The sequence below is a fragment of the Heloderma suspectum genome, chromosome 3 (genome assembly GCF_057233095.1).
Source record: "Heloderma suspectum isolate Gila_16-S chromosome 3, 16-S_ref, whole genome shotgun sequence".
Taxonomy (NCBI): Eukaryota; Metazoa; Chordata; class Lepidosauria; order Squamata; family Helodermatidae; genus Heloderma; species Heloderma suspectum.
This window is the reverse complement of record NC_139460.1, coordinates 5705420-5722965: the sequence shown is the minus strand read 5'-3', so window position 1 is coordinate 5722965 and position 17546 is coordinate 5705420. Positions and strand designations below refer to the sequence as shown.

The 17546-nt window shown below is 49.1% G+C and overlaps 1 protein-coding gene across 3 annotated transcripts in view; it reads right to left on the bottom strand.

Moving 5' to 3' along the window:
• Positions 1–17546, bottom strand: part of UCP2 (uncoupling protein 2) — a 19555-nt gene extending 2009 nt beyond the window's left edge. For 2 of the 3 annotated variants that reach the window (XR_014788932.1, XM_084842384.1), the window contains exons 1-7: positions 17370–17546; positions 14299–14453; positions 9949–10187; positions 9191–9398; positions 6610–6804; positions 5708–5809; positions 5120–5300 (exon numbers count right to left, since the gene is read on the bottom strand). Coding sequence is in view for 2 of the 3 variants with exons in the window: in XM_084842384.1 (XP_084698510.1) it covers positions 5120–5300; positions 5708–5809; positions 6610–6804; positions 9191–9398; positions 9949–10074 (812 nt within the window). In the remaining variant the exon portion in view is untranslated. Of the gene's footprint in view, positions 1–5119; positions 5301–5707; positions 5810–6609; positions 6805–9190; positions 9399–9948; positions 10188–14298; positions 14454–14604; positions 14763–17369 lie in introns of those variants that run through there. The other variant, XM_084842385.1, reaches the window with a different exon arrangement.

Here is a 17546-nt window from a genome sequence, read left to right as displayed (position 1 = left end):
GTGAGCAATTACCCTGGGGGGATAGCTGGGGGGGGGGGGGGCTCAAGCTGCACAAGCTGTCCAACCAGGATCTGGGGGAGGCAACTGTCTCGTGAGCGGCCCTTCAGTGTCTAGAACTATGGCGTTTACATCCACAGCCCACTTAGAATATCAAGTGGCTTCCCTGAGCTACCAGATCCACAAAACAGGAAGCCTTCCAATGCGTCATGTCTGCCAGAGATCACCAGCGCAATCTCCCTTGGCAGCTTTGCTAGACCCATCTCATAGCCCAGAAGGGGATGAAAAGGTTCTTTCTAACCCTGGGATCCCCAGCATGGTGCCCAGGGCCACTTCCTTTGGTGCCTCCCAGACTCCCTGCCCCTCCAGATTTTTTTTAAATTTTTAAACATTTTTTAAAATTTAAAAAATGAACAAAGAGGCTGGCATGCTGCCATCTTTGTTTCCAAGAACGCCTCTGGGACTCTCATGGGGCTCAGAGGCATTCTTAAGAGAATATAAAAAAGACAACAGCTGGGGTAGATAAGGAGCTGCTCAAGGGCTAGCGGGGTGGCAGGGAGGAGGGTCTGCATTTCGCCTGAGCTCAGGTGCTATGTACCCTGGGATTTTTGTGCAGGGTGTGTGTGGGGGGGGCATGAGAGAGAGAGAGAGAGAGAGAGAGAGAGAGTGTGTGTGTGTGTGTGTGTGTGTGTGTGTGTGTGTGCGCTCGCGCGAGCGTGCACACGCCAGTTCCCCTTCTGTGAAGTAGCTATTTTGTTGTGCTTTGTGGGATAAACATAATTTGGGATTTAGAGCTCATAGCCCACCACAGCCTTGTATTCAGTTTCTTGGCCAAGTGACTTGTCTCTGAGCCTCTTTACTTTGCCTTCTGTAAAATGGGTGTTGGAAGTGAAGTGTTTTTTTACCCATTCTGTAAAATGGGTGTGAAAGTCTTTCACATCAGACTTTGAAGCTTTGGGAAGGAAACTCAAGAACTTTGGGGCCCAGATAGTTTTCTCATCCATCCTTCCAGTAGTTAGAAGAGGGATAGAAAGGGAATGAAAAATACTCCGGGTGAATGACTGGCTACGAAGGTGGTGCCGACAAGATAGATTTGGATTCTGGGACCACGGGCTATACTTCCTGGAAGATGGCTGTTGGCAAGGGATGGGTTGCACCTCACAAAGGATGGGAAGAATGTGTTTGGCCACAGCATGAGGGCTTTAAACTGAATCCTACGGGGAAGGGAGATGTAATGTTGGGGGTAACAATGGACGTAGGCGCATGCACTGCAACGGAGAGAACAGCTCTGATAGCGCCCAATAATAGTCTTCAGACACATGTAGGAAGAAAGCCAGGCTATGAAGCACATGGTCTTCGATGTCAATATACTAATGCACAGAGTATGGGAAACAAACAGAATGAATATGAACTCTTAATACAGGAGGGAAATTATGACTTCATAGGTATAACTGAGACTTGGTGGGATGACTCTCATGACTGGAATACAGCAATGGAAGGATATAACTTGTTCAAAAAGAACAGGAGGAACAGAAAGGGAGGTGGGGTTGCACTGTATGTGAAAAAGACATATCTCTGTACAGAAATACAGGAGGATGAGCTTGGTAGCCCCATCAAGAGCATCTGGATCAAAATAAATGGAGCAAAGAATAAAAGGAACCTGGTGGTCGGAGTCTACTACAGGCCACCCAACCAAGGAGAAGACGAGGATGAAACTTTTGAAAAGCAAACAGCCAATGTTTTAAGGAAGCATGATGTAGTAGCAATAGGGGACTTCAATTTCCCCAATATTTGTTGGGAGACAAGTTCTGCAAAACATGGCCCCTCCAGGAAATTCCTGACTTGTGTGGCAGATAACTTCCTCCTACAGAAAGTAGAGGAAGGAACTAGAGGATCGGCTATCCTTGGCTTGATCCTAAGCAACAGAGATGACTTAGTGGATAAAGTAGCAGTTACAGGAACTCTGGGGGAAAGAGACCATGTTGCGCTTGAGTTCTTGGTTCTAAGGGAAGCAAAAGCCGAGTGTAGTCAAAAGCGTACCCTGGATTTTAGGAAAGCTGATTTTAATAAACTCAGAACAATGATCAGTAAGGTCCCATGGCAAGTGACGCTAACGAGAAAAGGAGTCCAAGATGGGTGGGAGCTTTTAAAAAAGGAAATTCTCAAGGCACAATCACAAACAATTCCAACAAGAAGAAAAGGTGGAAGACAACAGAAGAAGCCAATGTGGCTTCACAAAAAGCTTAGGGATGACCTGAAAACAAAAAAGGACACATACAGGAAGTGGAAAGAAGGCCAAGGAACAAAGGAAGAGTACAGGCAGGTAGCACAGAATTGCAGGGACGGCATCAGGAAGGCTAAAGCTGAGAACGAGCTGAGGTTAGCGTGGGATGCTAAAAACAAAAAGGCTTTCTTCAGCTACATGCATAGTAAAAGGCAGAGGAAAGAAATGGTTGTTCACCTATTAAATAAGGATGGCAAAATGATAACAGATGACAAAGAAAAGGCAGAGGTGCTCAATTCCTACTTTGGCTCAGTCTTCTCCCAAAAGAGGGTCTATGACCCCCCTTGGCAAAGGCGAAGTGCAGACTGAAGGGGCAGGATTGCAGCTTGAGAGCGATAGGCATATGGTCAAGGAACACCTAATTACTTGGAATGAGTTCAAATCTCCAGGGCCAGATGAACTGCATCCTAGAGTCATAAAGGAACTGGCAGAAGAACTCTCGGAACTGCTGTCTATTCTCTTTGAGAACTCATGGAGGACGGGGGAAGTGCCAGATGACTGGAGGAGGGCTAACGTTGTCCCTATCTTCAAAAAGGGTAAAAAGGAGGAACCTGGGAACTACAGACCAGCCAGTCTGACATCAATCCCTGGGAAAATTCTGGAGCAGATTCTAAAGCAATCCATCTATAAGCACCTTGAAAACAATGCCGTGATTACTCGAAGCCAACATGGATTTGTCAAAAACAAGTCCTGCCAGACAAATCTGATCTCATTTTTGGATCAAGTAACCTCCCTTGTGGACCGTGGGAATGCTGTAGACATCATACACCTCATCTTCAGCAAAGCTTTTGACAAAGCGCCCCAGGATATCCTGATGAGCAAACTAGCTCAAAGTGGGCTAGATGAAACAACGACCCGGTGGATCCACAGTTGGCTGCAGAATCGGACTCAAGGAGTGCTTATCAATGGGACCTTCTCAAACTGGGGAGAGGTAACGAGTGGGTACCGCAGGGCTCAGTCCTGGGCCCAGCGCTCTTCAACATTTGTATTAATGACTTGGAGGAGGAGGTGCAGGGAATGCTGATCAGATTTGCAGATTACACAGGATTGGGCGGGATAGCTAATACTTTGGAAGACAGAAACAAAATTCAAAGTGATCTGGATAGACTGGAGCGCTGGGCAGAAAACAAAAGAATGACATTTAATAGGGATAAATGCCAAGTTCTGCACCTAGGAAAAAGAAACCAAATGCACAGTTACAAGATGGGCGATACGTGGCTCAACCACACTACAAGCGAGAAGGATCTTGGAATTGTTGTCGATCACAAGCTGAAGATGAGCCAACAATGTGATGTGGCTGCAAAAAAGGCAAATGCTCTTTTGGGCTGCATTAATAGAAGCATAGCTTCCAAATCCTGGGAAGTACTAGTTCCCCTCTACTCAGCACTGGTTAGGCCTCATCTGGAGTACTGTGTCCAGTTCTGGGCACCACACTTTAAGAAGGATGCAGACAAACTGGAAAGGGTTCAGAGGAGGGCAACGAAGATGATCAGGGAACTGGAAACAAAGCCCTATGAAGAGAGACTGAAAGAACTGGGCATGTTTAGCCTTGAGAAGAGAAGACTGAGGGGAGATATGATAGCACTCTTCAAGTACTTGAAAGGTTGTCACAGAAAAGAAGGCCAGGATCACTTCTTGATCATCAGAGTTCAGGACACGGAATAATGGGCTCAAGTTACAGGAAGCCAGATTCCGGCTGAACATCAGGAAAAACCTCCTCACTGTTAGAGCAATATGACAATGGAACCAATTACCTGGGGAGGTAGTGGGCTCTCCCACACTGGAGGCATTCATGACGAGGCTGGACAGCCATCTGTCAGGGATGCTCTGACCTGGATTCCTGCACTGAGCAGGGGGCTGGACTCGATGGCCTTGTAGGCCCCTTCCAACCCTACTATTCTATGATTCTAAATGAAAAGTGCTGATTTAAAAAAAGGGTTGTTTTTTTGAGTCCAGAACCCATGTCTGCCTTGTAGTTAGGTTCTTGGGCAAGTTTATTGTCTTTTAGCCTCATCACTTCGCCCTCTGGGAAATGGGTGCTTTGTGACTGGCTAAGCCTCTCTATGGCAGCCATTTTGTAAGAACACCCACAACATGCTCTCAAAAGTCCAAACATGCCCACCATCCCAAAAAGGCTGCTCTAGTCCATCTACTAGACCCATGTTCCTAGTGGTTCCACATGGACCTATGGCCCCATTGGAGTCCACCAGAAGAAGAGCCTTCAGTGTGGTGGCCCCCTTCCTATGGAATTCCCTGCCTTGGGAGGCCGGGCAGGTGCCAACATTGCTTCTGGCACCTCTTGAAGACATTGTTATTTCAGGAAGCCTTCCTTGAGCAACTGGGCTGTGGTTTTATCAGAACAGTTTCTTTTTAAAAATAGTAATTATCATAACATGGTGTTTTATTGTTTAGCCTATCTGTTGCTCACCGCTCCAAAATCTTTGGATGTGGAGTGGTATACAAATATTGTAAATAAAACACTACATACAAAGGTGAGAAGAGGGTCTACCTACTTATATGCCACTTGCCTGACCGGTGAAACCTGTTGGACAGCCACCCTGACCAAGCGTAATAAATATGGGTGATGGTTCTTCAGTTCTTCACCACCTCCCTTCCTCCACCCATCTGAAAACACTGTGTGTGTGTGTGTGTGTGTGTGTGTGTGTGTGTGTATATACACACGTGTGCGTGAGCATTGAAACTACCCACTGACCCCACGTTGTGAGTATTTTACCTCCCAGAGTTCCCAGAGCTCAGCATGCATTGGTAAGCCAGCTGCCTTGCCCCATTTCCCAGGGCCTATTAACCTCACACGCCACACAGAGGATCACTGCTCACCCTTTGTAAAAAGCCTGGGGCCCCTCCTTTCGGAGCATGGTGAGGGCACACTTCACAGCACTGCCGTACTGACCAGGGGCGGAGTTCATATATCTGGTCTTCACTACATCAACAGGGGAGGCAATGACCGTCGTGCAAAAGCCAGCTCCAAATGCAGAGGTGAAGTGGCATGGGAGGTTGTCTGTGCAGGGCAGAGAGAAAAAACGGTGGGGGGCCTGAGGTGGGCAAAGCTGCTCCACAGAAAAGGAGGACAATACTGTGCGGGTTGCAGTTCTGGTATTTCTGGCCCGTCCCTTTTGCCTTTGGTCCTGCCCATCACTGGAATGCCTGCCCTCACCCCCGGAGCTTCTCCAAAACGGAATTCGGCGCTTGGGTTGAAAAACGTTCGAACCCTCAGCGTGAGCTTTCCCTAAAAGATCTGTGTGTCTTGCACACACACACACCTTCAGACGAGGGATCTCCGCTGCATTCTAATTTGGTAGAGACCTATCACGAGGGCTGTACCACATCAGAAGGAACACACTTTTAATCAGCTCAACAATGTGAGGCTTCCTCAGTCCAGAGTCCTGTTCCATTCATCATCCTTACCTGTCATGAGGTTATATTTAAGAAGCATGTCTTTTATCAAGTCATAGGTCACCAGTTCAGCACAATTCACAAGAGCATTCCGAGTGATATTAGGGGAAGTCCCTAAACGAGAGAGAGAGAATATATAGGACCTTTAGAAAAGTCAAACCCGCAGTATTCAAATACAAAAAAGGTTATGTCACCATCTTGTTAGTGGCCACAGCACTAGGAGATGAAAGTCAAGCTCACAGGTCACCTACCAGCTCACTCTTACTTTGGGCAAGTTCAGACAGAAGAATTCAGCACCCTGATAAACCTTGACTTTAATATTTTGTTTGTTTTAAAGCAAGATTTGAGCCCTACAGGCTGCACACTCCAGGGAGCTCCAAGAACCCAGAGCAATGCCTGCATTATAACATGAATGTCAGAAAGCGAGAGGGGGACCATGATTTAACTGAAATTGGGGGAGCAGAGGGCGTGGCTTTTGGATTATACACACACACACCTTTCTCCCCATAAGTTCAGCAAAGATCCAGAATCTGGCAAAGGACAATCTTTCAGTGGTCAAGGGAAGACTTCAGTAGAGAACTTGGTCTCCCCCCCCCCCCACACACACACACCCCTGGCTCAATTCGGTTCTCATGAGGCCATCTAAAACAAGGGTGAGCAGAAGGTGGATCTCCAGAAGTTTGGAACTTCAACTCCCAAAAGCCCCTCCCGCAATGGCCAATGGTCAGAAATGCTGGGAGTTGAAGTCAAAAACCTCTGGAGATCCGACTTTCTCCCACCCCTGATCTAAGAGAGGATGAAGGTTTCAAAAGTCTCTTAGTCATTCTGAGCAAGCCAGCAACTCTGAAATGAGGAACTCAAAGCCTGGCTCCTCTCAGCCCCTTTTAGGCACCAGCCGCCCGCTCTTTACCAACCTTTCCAGAGGCCTCGGAGCCCCTCCTCCCTTGCAATGGTCTTGTAAGCGTCCAGCGTCCCCTGGTACCGCCGCCCCCCCTCCATCCGGGCTTGCGCCTGGAACCTGACTTTCACCACATCTGTGGGCTGGGCCACGGCCACAGCCATCGCGCCTGTGGTGCATCCCGCAAGGAGGCGGCTGCCAATACCAGCATCTGCCAAAGTCAATAAGAGACAGCGGTGTGGTTAAAACCAAGCACAGGCACCCCATAAACCTCCTGCAGAAATAAAAGGATAGCAGACCAGAGTTGCCTGTGGGGATTCCACCAGGAGGTGGCGCTTGGAAGTGAAACCTGTTGCCTGGAAGAATCCAGGAAGGCTCCAGGGGCCAGATGGTGAACCGCGGTGGGACGGAGATTCTCTTCTCCTGCCTTGCAAACAACCCCCTCCCCAAATCTTATCTGCCCATGTACACCTGGACAAGTTGTTTGCGGTACATCAATAACCCAAACAGAAGGACTGGCTGCGTTCCAGTTCGCAAAGGCTTCCCCTGCCTGGTTACCTGAAGGTGAATTCTTACCACAGGGAAAACTGCTATTCAGAAGTCTGCCTCACATGCATCTTCCAAGTTCCAGCCTTGGGAACATGAGGCCTTTGTATCTCAAGACTTTACCATGGATGTGTGGGATTTCCAGCTGGGAACTGAGCTAGTCACCTTGAGAATTTCAGCATTGGCTTTAACGTTTCTAGCCCTCAGGGCTATGTGGATATGCTTGAAAGTCTATGGGGCAATTGCCTGGAGAAGCCCTGCAGCTGGGGATGGGGCAAACTGATGAGCAGGATTCCCTGCAGCCAAGAGGTGGGTGCAGTGTGCATCTGCCATGCTCAGCCCTTTTCATCTCCTCTGGACTGAGCAGGCACAACATTATGCAGAGCACGTTTGCTCTGCAGAGCTCACAAGAAGCCACAAAATTCAGCTTCGCTTAGCAGCGTTAGTCATTTTCACTTCCACCTTCGACTCGGCATTTTGGGGCCCCATCTCATCTCTTTTTTCAAGGGTTTGTGCCCAGCTGATCACTCTGGGCTGGCAAACCAGATTCTGCCAGTGGCTGGACTAAAGGGACCCTTCACATCACATTCAGTTGTGCACAACCAGTAGCTAACCTCAGGCTTACACACTTCTGCTCATGCAGGAGGAGGAAATTCCAAACTTCCACCCACAGTTGAGAACAAAGCGAAAATGTCTGCATTTTGTCCAAATACAGGAAGCTGTATAAAGATATGAACCTTCCCATAGACTGAGATCATCTTTGGAGGCCCTGCTGTATGGACTACCACCCAAAGAGGTTTGGTTGGTGGGAATGCAAGACAGGGCCTTTTCTGTGGCAGCACCGCAGTTGAGAAACTCCCTCACAAAAGAAGCAAAACTACCCCCATCCCTGGTTGGTTAAATGGAGAAGAACATCCTTATTCTGCTTAGCTTTCAATAGTTTTTTTTTTAAAATCTATGACTGGAGGCTTTTAACTTCGCTCTTTTTTGATTTTAAGGTCTTAGTTTTAAATTTAATTATTTGATGGTGTTTTGTGATTTAATCCATTTCAGACCAAGGCAGTGGAAGCTGGTGGGTCCAATGTCAGTGGGGCAGTGGATCTGCACCGGGTTTCAGTCAGAACTCTAAAGGAGCTATCCGAGGTGCTCCGCTATCCAACTCCTTTAGAGTTCTGACTAAAACCTGGAGCAGATTCACCACCCCACTGACATCAGAGCCACCAGCGTCCACTGGACAATGGGGCAAATCCATGTCAGAGAAGCTGTCAAGGGCCGCCTGACAAAAGTGGACAGGGCCAAAGACAAAAGGGACCAAAATACCAGTATATTTTGAGACCCAAAGCAGGCCAGATTTGGCCCACAGTCCTGAGGCTCTGCACCCCTTGTTATGACCAAAAAGTGATGTTTAAATGATTTTGTAATTAAATAAGGCAGTTAATTAACGGATGCTTTATTGCTTCATCTGAATACCGCCATACTAGCGCTCCAGCAAGGAGATTCCAATACGGCACCTTAAATACCAAGGAATTGATTTCGGCATAAAACATCTGCAGACTTAAGCCCAATTTGTCATATCAAAAGTAGATTCTGCAACAGAAAAGCTTCTGCCACAAAATACATTTTTTGCCTCTGTTAGCCAGATGCCTACTTGAATGTGCTAACAGAACGCTGGACTAGCAAAGTGCTGGGCCGACCCAGGGGATGGCTATTGGTGTGTATTTTGAAACTGCAACAGCTCCAGTCCTGGAATGTGTCACTGGAGACGAGCAGACGCAGTGATGGCCAAACCAGACCGCCAAATTAACAGCTTCCAAGAGAGCTCAAGCGGGAGGGCGGGCTCCTCAGTGTTCAGACCTGGAACCCGTTCGCAGCTCTAGGTCCCTCTGGAGAAGTACAGCGAGTGTCTCCTCTTACTCCCTGAGAGTCACAGCCAGCCTACACATCTGGCTTAAGCCAAAGGGCTTCAGGGTCAGAAAATACGGCCACTGGACAGGCCTCAGCCCCAGCACCGCTCCATCCGCAATTAACCCCGGAGCAGAACTCCAACTTACGCTCCGATCCCTTGGTGTAGAACTGTTTCACTGAATCGTACAGCCCGATGCGGACGGAGGCAAAGCTCATCTGGCGCTGGAGGCCGGCCACGAGGCCGCTGTAGAGACTTTGGGGCCCTTCGTTCCTCACCATCGTGGCCATGGTGCCAAAGACCCCCTTGTACTCGGCGGCTTTGGCCGACATGGCCCGCTGGGTCTCTCCTTGGATCTGCGCAGGAGAGAATTGGCGGGCGGGGGAGAAAGAGACTTTGGCGTGAATTGGGGCCCTGCTCACAAACACCATCCAATCAGAGACCTGTGCTGGAAGGCAGGCGATCTGGGTTCTGTCCGGGAGAGTGGGGAGAGAATTCAGTGCACCTCTTATCCTTCATCATTAAAGAAAAGGAGACACAAAGTTGGGGAACCTCAGGCCTGTGAACCACATCCACCGTGAAGTAGTTCCCCATCCAGCCCTCCAGCTTCTTCCCCCAGTCTCACCCCCTCCTTCGGCAGGGGGAAGCTCATATCTCCGTCAGCAGCTCATCAGAGATAAGAGCTTCCCCTTGCCAGAGAGGAACAGTAGGGCCAGAGTGATTCAGTACTGCTGAGTAGACATGCAGAGGCTTCCATGCTTACTTCTGCGTAGGCTTGGTATCTGGGATATTATTTAGTACTGCTGAGTGATTCAGTCCTGCTTACTTCTGCATAGACATGCAGGGGTTTATCCTGCTTACTTTGGAGAGACTTTATATTAGTGGCTTGCATCTACAGGGCCTCACCTGCAACCTGACTTTAGCCGTATCCAAGGGGAAGGTGAATAGGTCTGCAATGCAGGCAGCTGTTCCAGCTCCCACAAACTTGACAGTGGCCGTTGGAGGGACATCGGTGGGCTTGAATCCAACCATCTTGACAGCTTCACACAGGTTTTACGGATGAGATGAAGGCCAAAAAAGCAGCAAGGGAAAACTGCTGGGTGCTGATGTGGCAAAAGGACAAGACAAGTGAACTCTGCCCCTGTCTGGGAGAAAGAAGAAAATCCTTCTTACTAGCAATCCCAATGCATATAGGTGAACATTCACCGCATCACGCTAAAAGGGGAAAAGAAAAAAAGACTGGAATTTACATCCAAAGACCTTGATTCATATTTTTAAGTGCAGAGCAAAAACAGGTCAAGAACACCCCACCTACAGATGGGAAATCCATGAACTACACATAATTACATCAGGAGCCACACAGCCAGCCACTCTTGAAGAAACATTGTAACCTCAGGGCTGCTTCATACATTACAGAGCAATTAGCCTGGTTTGCTGCCAAGTATACACTCAGTGGGGTGTAGGAGCCAATCGCGGTGCGCCAGTGTGTGCCCCGCACACCGCCTGCGTTTGCAGGCAGCTGGTCCATCACATTCAGGTTTATAGCAGGGGAGGCTGGGGGCTCCGACGTCACTGGGGCAGTGAGTCCGCTCTGGGTTTCAGTCAGAACTCTAAAGGAGCTACCCAAGCTGCCAAGCACCTTAGATAGCTCCTTTAGAGTCCTGACTGAAACCCAGAGCAGATTCACCGCCCCACTGATACTGGGGCCCCCAGCTTCCACTGGTTTGCAGTGTGTGCGGGGCCTCAGATCCGGCTTGCGTTCACCCAACAGAGCAGGCTTCTAATTTGCTTTAAGGTTGCTAGCAAGTTACGCTTCAAACATGTCCCAGCTATTTTTGGTAAATGCTGGAAAAGGAGGAGGAGAGTATCCTCAGGGGGCACCTTTTAGCCCCGGCTCCTGTCACCTGCCCCAGGTCTGCATTCCCTCAGGAGACGCAGCTTTCTTTCCCTTTGCCCCCAAACGCCAAGGTCCGAGGAGACCAGGACGCTGCCTGCTCAGGACTCTCGGAAGCAGTGGGCGGGAACAGCGCTGTTGCAACTTGCCGCCTCGGAGCACGACCCACAGCTACGCACGGAGCTAAGTGTCTTTTCTGGAAGATTCTGCAAGGCTGTGGGTAAGGCATGCCCACGTTACAGTCAGCATCATATGGCACATTGTGGGCCCGCAGGAAGGCAGGATGCTACTTCTGAACAAGTACTTCGAGGGGTGTTAAAGTGATGTTATTCAAGCTGGTATTTGATTAATTTTTCCTGTAGCACAGACTGTTCTCCAAGCTGGTGCATTCAAGATGACTTGGGCTACAATCCCCATCATCCCCAGCCAGCATGGCCAACGCACCAGGTTGGGGAAGGCAGAGTTTGGTGCTGAGGTCGGCGGGCTTGGGCCGTTTGTGTGGCGTTTTTCACTTCCTCCCGAGCCGCCCAACTTCTGCAAGCTGTGTTCAGTGGCAGGCCTGTTGCCCTAGCAACAGAAACGATGTGCGTCAAAAGTGGCTGCAACTTCCTCCTGACGAATTGTCGCTAAGCAACAGCTGGCAGAACCACAACGCCCCCATTTGCCAAGACCATACATGGCCCGTGGGAAGAGAGCATCCTCTTCATTTTTAAAAACCATGTAGAGCTGAGGCCACGGGGACCACTGCATGCACAGCAGGGAGCCCCGGATTGCTGGTTGCTTTTTAAGCAAACTGAAGAACCTCCATTTTTGTTTACGATCATAGAATTATAGAACAGTAGGGTTGGAAGGGGCCTACAAGACCCTCGAGTCCCACCCCCTGCTCAGTGCAGGAGTCCCAGTCAGAGGACCCCAGGTGGCTGTCCAGATTCATCATGAATTCCTCCAGTGTGGGAGAGCCCACTACTTCCCTAGGGAATTGATTCCATTGTTGTGTGATGCTTTAAGGCCCGGGTGTTCACACCCCCTGGTCCCAACCCCACCCCTTTCCCCTGACCACCAAGCGTTTGGTGGTTTCCTGGATTTTGTCTAGTCCCCCCACTTCTAAATGGTTGAAATGCCTCTCCTGAAGCTCAGGTAGTGGCAGGAAGCGCTTTACGCTACAATATGCTGGTATCAGCTTTCTGCCCCTGCCCCTTTTGCCTTTAGCCCCACCCACTACTGGAACACGGCCCCTGAGAGCTTCTCCAGAACAGAATTCAGCCCTCAGGCTGAAAAATGTCCCGCACCCCTGCTTTAAGGCAAGGCACAGCTCAGTCTAGCCTGGGTCACAGGGATGCCAGCACGGTTATGCCTGGGTGTTCCCCTAGGGACTCCTGGGCACAGCACGGCCTGCTTCTTTATCAGGCAGAGACATCACTCGCCTTGGTCTGAACTAATATACACGGGGACAGCAGGAGCTCGACATAGAACACCAACAGCTAGGAAGTCAGAACACCGCTCTGGACTCCTCTGAGGGAGGGTGCAAACAGGGGCGGGGGAAGAGAAGCAGGTTCCCAACATGTATTTAGGAAAGAAACAAGAAATTCCCCCAGACAAGAAAACATCGCTTTGGCCACCTTCACACACAGGTATACATTCTGTGAGTCTGAAAGTATAACATGGGCAATAGCCTCTGGCTAATGCAGGTGATCCCAAAGCCGCGTCAAGAGTGCCACACCGGAATCCAGCCTCCAGTTGGCTTGGTTAAGATCCTGCAATAGCAACTTGGCTTCTGGCGCTCAGAGGACTTCTGCTGCAGCTGCACTGACCTTGCAAAAGATTCTGTGTTGCGGGGATGTAGCAGGGTTATCTCTGCGCTGCTCAAACTGAGTCAGCAATAACTGGAACCCAGCTGAGTCACACCATTCACGTGAGAAGCAAAAAGTGCCCTTCCTATATAGTTTTACAGCTTCCCCACTGAGTGGACTAATACAGAGCCACTAACTGGTTCTAAATGCTATTTATTCTATCATCATCAGGAGGATAGGCCAGTCAATAATCTATCAGTCCTCTGTATATCAGCCCCACCGCAACAGACTACAGAATATTTTACATATTTCATTCATTCACTCAAATGGTTTCAGAACTTGTGTCTGGTCCCAAGGTTACCAGACCATTAAGCAAACCATAGAATGGGCTTTTCTGCAGGCGCCCCATCCTTTTTCCATCCAATTTCTTCTCCCATTTTCTTTCTGCACCCTCCAAGTGGAACAATGTAGCATAGAAAGGATAGTTAAAGAACTCAAAAAGATGATCTTACAATGGTTAAACTATAGTGTGTGTACAAGTCCTCCAATATAGCATGGCCCTGGAAACCTCACTCATTGTAAAAGATGCCCATGCCTTAGCCAGATACTTGCTAAGAAATTGGACCTGGCAGAGTGGCATAATGCATGGCTTGATAAGGCCACACAAACAGCTAGCAATAATTCCTAGCAAATCCTTAAGGAAGATGTATAATTCCCAAAGGTTTCAGTGCTTTGCTGAGAACAAGGCAATTAACAAGGAAGGGAAATGGGTTTAATGATCACAGCAGTATGGTGAAATACCAATTTGAATATACACCACAAGATTAAACACATCAGCTACACCAAGCTAATCCCCTGCCAAGAAAATCCTGAATTTTTCATCCTGCAAAAGTTATGGTGAGCATAACCAAATGTTTGCTCAAGTTGTTCTGCTTTTCATGGAGAAAGGTAACGTTATCTAGAGCAATTAAAACCCATCCCCCACCTAGTGAAAATCCACAGACGCTGAGGTGGCTGAGTAGATCACAACAGGTGTTGTCTACGCAGTTTCAGACCTAGCTTTGCGTCCCTAAAGACTAGAAGTTTACTCCCTTTTAAAAAATGGAGACCAAGATATTCAGGATGCAGAATATTCAGCAACGAGCAGAAAGAAAAAAGATGGAAGGAGTGGGAAAACATGAGAGGGTTACACGTGGAAGATGTTATCTCTCCACCACCACCACCACCACAAAACTCTATGAATGACGTGCGCAACTGCACAATAAAAGCCTCCTCTGGAAGTAGCCATGCAGGTGCTGAAGGCTACCCCAGATCCCCGGAAATTGTATTCAAGCAAGCCCTCCAGATTTCACCCATATATTTCTAAACACATCTTCACAACCAACCAGGACTAGAAATGTAATGCTTTAAAAAGAAAAGAAAAGAAAGCTCAGATTCTTAGGAAGCTTAGCATTGAACCCAACATCCCATTTTTCCATGCTTGTACCAAATTGCAGCACACACAGATATGACAGCACCAGACAATTCCACAAAGTTGTCATTTGGACCTGAGCCTTAAGAAGCCATGGTTACCTTATTCAAGTATGTCAGGATGCTGGCAGTTTGATCAGGATTCTCTAAAAGTGTCCCGTTCGTCAAGGATGTTCAACACCCCCACGATCCGACTTCCTTTACTTTCCATAGAAAGATGGGTTGAAAGACGACACCTAATGATCATACTACTTATCCTGTGGAGGCAAAGGGGCAGAAAGAGAGAGACAGACACGTTTGAATGCAGGGCATCAGCTCAGGTTTGCATTTCCATGATTACAAAAGTGATGCAAAGTCAGACTTTGAAGACGTCAGCCAATGCTAAAGCCTGATCTGGCCTCCCCACACCTTGATTTGCATTCAAAGCCGATTTGCATTCACAGCTCACTGCGTCCAGCAATCCCCAAAGACAGGAACCCATTTAGACAGGCACCAGATTGCCTTTCAAGCAGAAGCAGCACAGAAAATAAAGGGCCATCTTCAAGCTCGCAATAAACAGAGGCAGCAACACATACAAGGAAACGCCCAATTGGCCCAAGATAAGAATCTTTTTCGGTGAACTTTGCAGCTATAAATTAAGAGAGCAAGTAGTGGCAAGAGGGATCCGATTAAGCAGGTGATCCCCTTTGGAGAAAGTAGCCCTGCTTTTGCAAGACCTCATTAGGAAGCCTCATTTGCACCTGCTCTAGCCACTCATTGGCACAGCTTACAATGTACAGTTTGCACTGTCAGCAAACAAGATCATACTTATCCTCATGGAACATGAGCAATGTTACTAGCCCAGAAGTAATCTGCAGTCAGATCAAGTTATATTTTAGAATGGCCAAAACAGGCCATGGCAAGCGTTAATAAGCCATGTTCCGGGGGGGGGGGGAGTGTGCAAGCTGTTTGAGTTGGGCAGAAATCTAGCTGCAGAGGTAGACCTTATTATGGCTTCAACACCCAGCTTAATTTATGTACTTTCTTTTTGCCTCCACCTCTTGTTTTGTCTACAGTCCAGATCCTACAAACCCTTATGGAAGAGTTCTGGAGGACTTTAAAGCTTGCACACTATTTCATAGTATTTTGGTTGGTCTTAATAAAGATATAGCCCAACTGTGGATTTTGCATCAGGGAGGGGGTAGAGCCCCCGCTTTGCATGCAGAAGGTCTCAGGTTCGATTCCAGGCATCCCCAGGGAGGGCTAGGAAAGACTCCTGGAAAAGCCATTGCTGCCAGTCCCTGTTGACGACACTGGGCAAAATGGAACAAGGTTCTTTCTGACTCCGGATAAGGCAGCTTCCTCCTATGTTCCTATGAGAGTGGGTTTGTTCTGGGTTTTTTTTGCAATGTTACAGATGGATCTGGTAATCTGTTATGAACAAAGCCCCAAGTCAATTACTACACAAAGCAGTTAAAATGGTAGCAGATCTGGAAGAGAAGAAGTTATGACCATGCCAAATTATGAAAAGCAGACTCAGATCTCTAAATCCTTATGCTGCCATCTAGGCCTCGCATGCAAGTCAGGGGCTACCATGGGCATATTTAATGCTATTCCTATGCAGAGTAGACCCACTGAAATGAATGGAACTTCAATTAGACAACTCCACATCTGCTTGCACTGGCAGAAATGGAGAACAAACCAGTCTAGTCCTCCAAACGTTTGTTTTTTAGAACAATACACTCAATCATCCTGAGTGGGAACATCAGAGAGGTTGCTTTTTTAAAAAGGGCAAAGAAAAGATTTCTGACCTCTGCCAGATCAAACCAGTTTGCAATGTTTTACACAGTATCTTAGGGTCTTGGGCAGCACAGCCAGAAAGCTCCGAGATCTTGAAGAGCAGCCCTGCGCTGCTAGACGGACCAATTGTCTGACCCAGTCTAAAGGTAGCTTTGTGAGCCCCCTTTATCAGCTTAGAAGGGATAAAGGATGCCAGCCACCTTGGACTAATCTCTCAATGGGCCAAATGGGCTTCCCTTTGTGGCTAACACCAGAGAGGCAGAATTAACAGCCTTTCCCAACCTGTCGCCCTCCAGACGTGTTGGACTACAACTCCCATCACACCAGCCAGGGGATGATGGTAACTGTAGTTCAAGGCATCAGGAGGGCACCAGGTTTGGCAAGGCTGTGTACATAGAGAAGAAGAGGTGGCTACCAGAAGTTAATCAAAAGCCACATTGGGAGTGGCGGAAGGAGAGAGGGGCAGCTAAGCTCTCGCTCCTTCCGCGGAGTTAACTGGGCCCAAAGGAACCCATTACTACTAAAAGGAGGGGGGCAACATATTGGCAAAGGGTCTGGATGAGACCAAACAGGGCTACTGAAGGAGAACCACATAGGAGGGACATAGCCTGGGTCGGTGGGGGGGGGCTGCTATAATTTTAGCAAAGTATCATGGATCACTACCCCAATATTAAAGCTCTTGGTTAGGAGAAAAGTCCCATGGATTTCGGAGGGCGTAGGGCTGCAAAACAGATCTCGCCAAGCCAGACGCTGACCCCCGCCCCGGGAAATGGCAGGCAGAGAAGTGGAGGGGCTTAAGGCGAACAGCAGGGCATGTGATGGGAATGGCAGCAGCGAGCTGGCCTGAACTGGGGGGAAGAAGGGGCTCAAAAGGAGGCAGATCAGGGGCACCCAGATTGACCCCCTCCCCAGACACACAGCAGTCTTTAATGCAGTCTTCCCCAACCGGGTCCAGATGTGTTGGACTACAGCTCCCATAAGCCCCAGCCAGACCATGGGAGTTGCAATCCAAGATATCTGGAGGGCTGCCAGTTGGAAGGCCGCATTCAGGTATACAAAGGTAAAGATGCAAGGAGGGCCAATTCTCCCAAAGAAAGGGGATAAAGTCCCATATAGAGAAACGGGGGGGATTGGGGGGAACAGAACTCCCAGCCAGGTGAGCGGGGCACATGGCCGGTACGGGCGAGCCACCCTAGGAACGACCCCTGGCAAAGGGAGAGGTCGGGCAGAGCAAGGGAAGGGCGAGTCGCCGCGGGAGGGGGCGGCCAGGGGAAAGCGGGGAGCGAAGGCCCCCTGGGAAGAGCCCGAAGCCCCGGAGGGAAGCGGGTGGCAATGACGGGGGAGGGGGAGGGGGAGGGGGAGGGGGAGGGACCCCCCCCAAATCAGACGCTCACCTAAGACCGAGGGGGAGGACAAAGCAGCGGCGGGAGCGAGGGCGCGGACGGACCCGGGCGGCCGGATGCGACGGTGCTGGGCCGGGCGGGAGATCAAGCGAGCAGCCGCACGCGTAAGAAGCCGGGCGGCAGCAGCGCGGGAGAGCCGCTCGCCGCGCCGGCGCCTCCCCTCGCCTC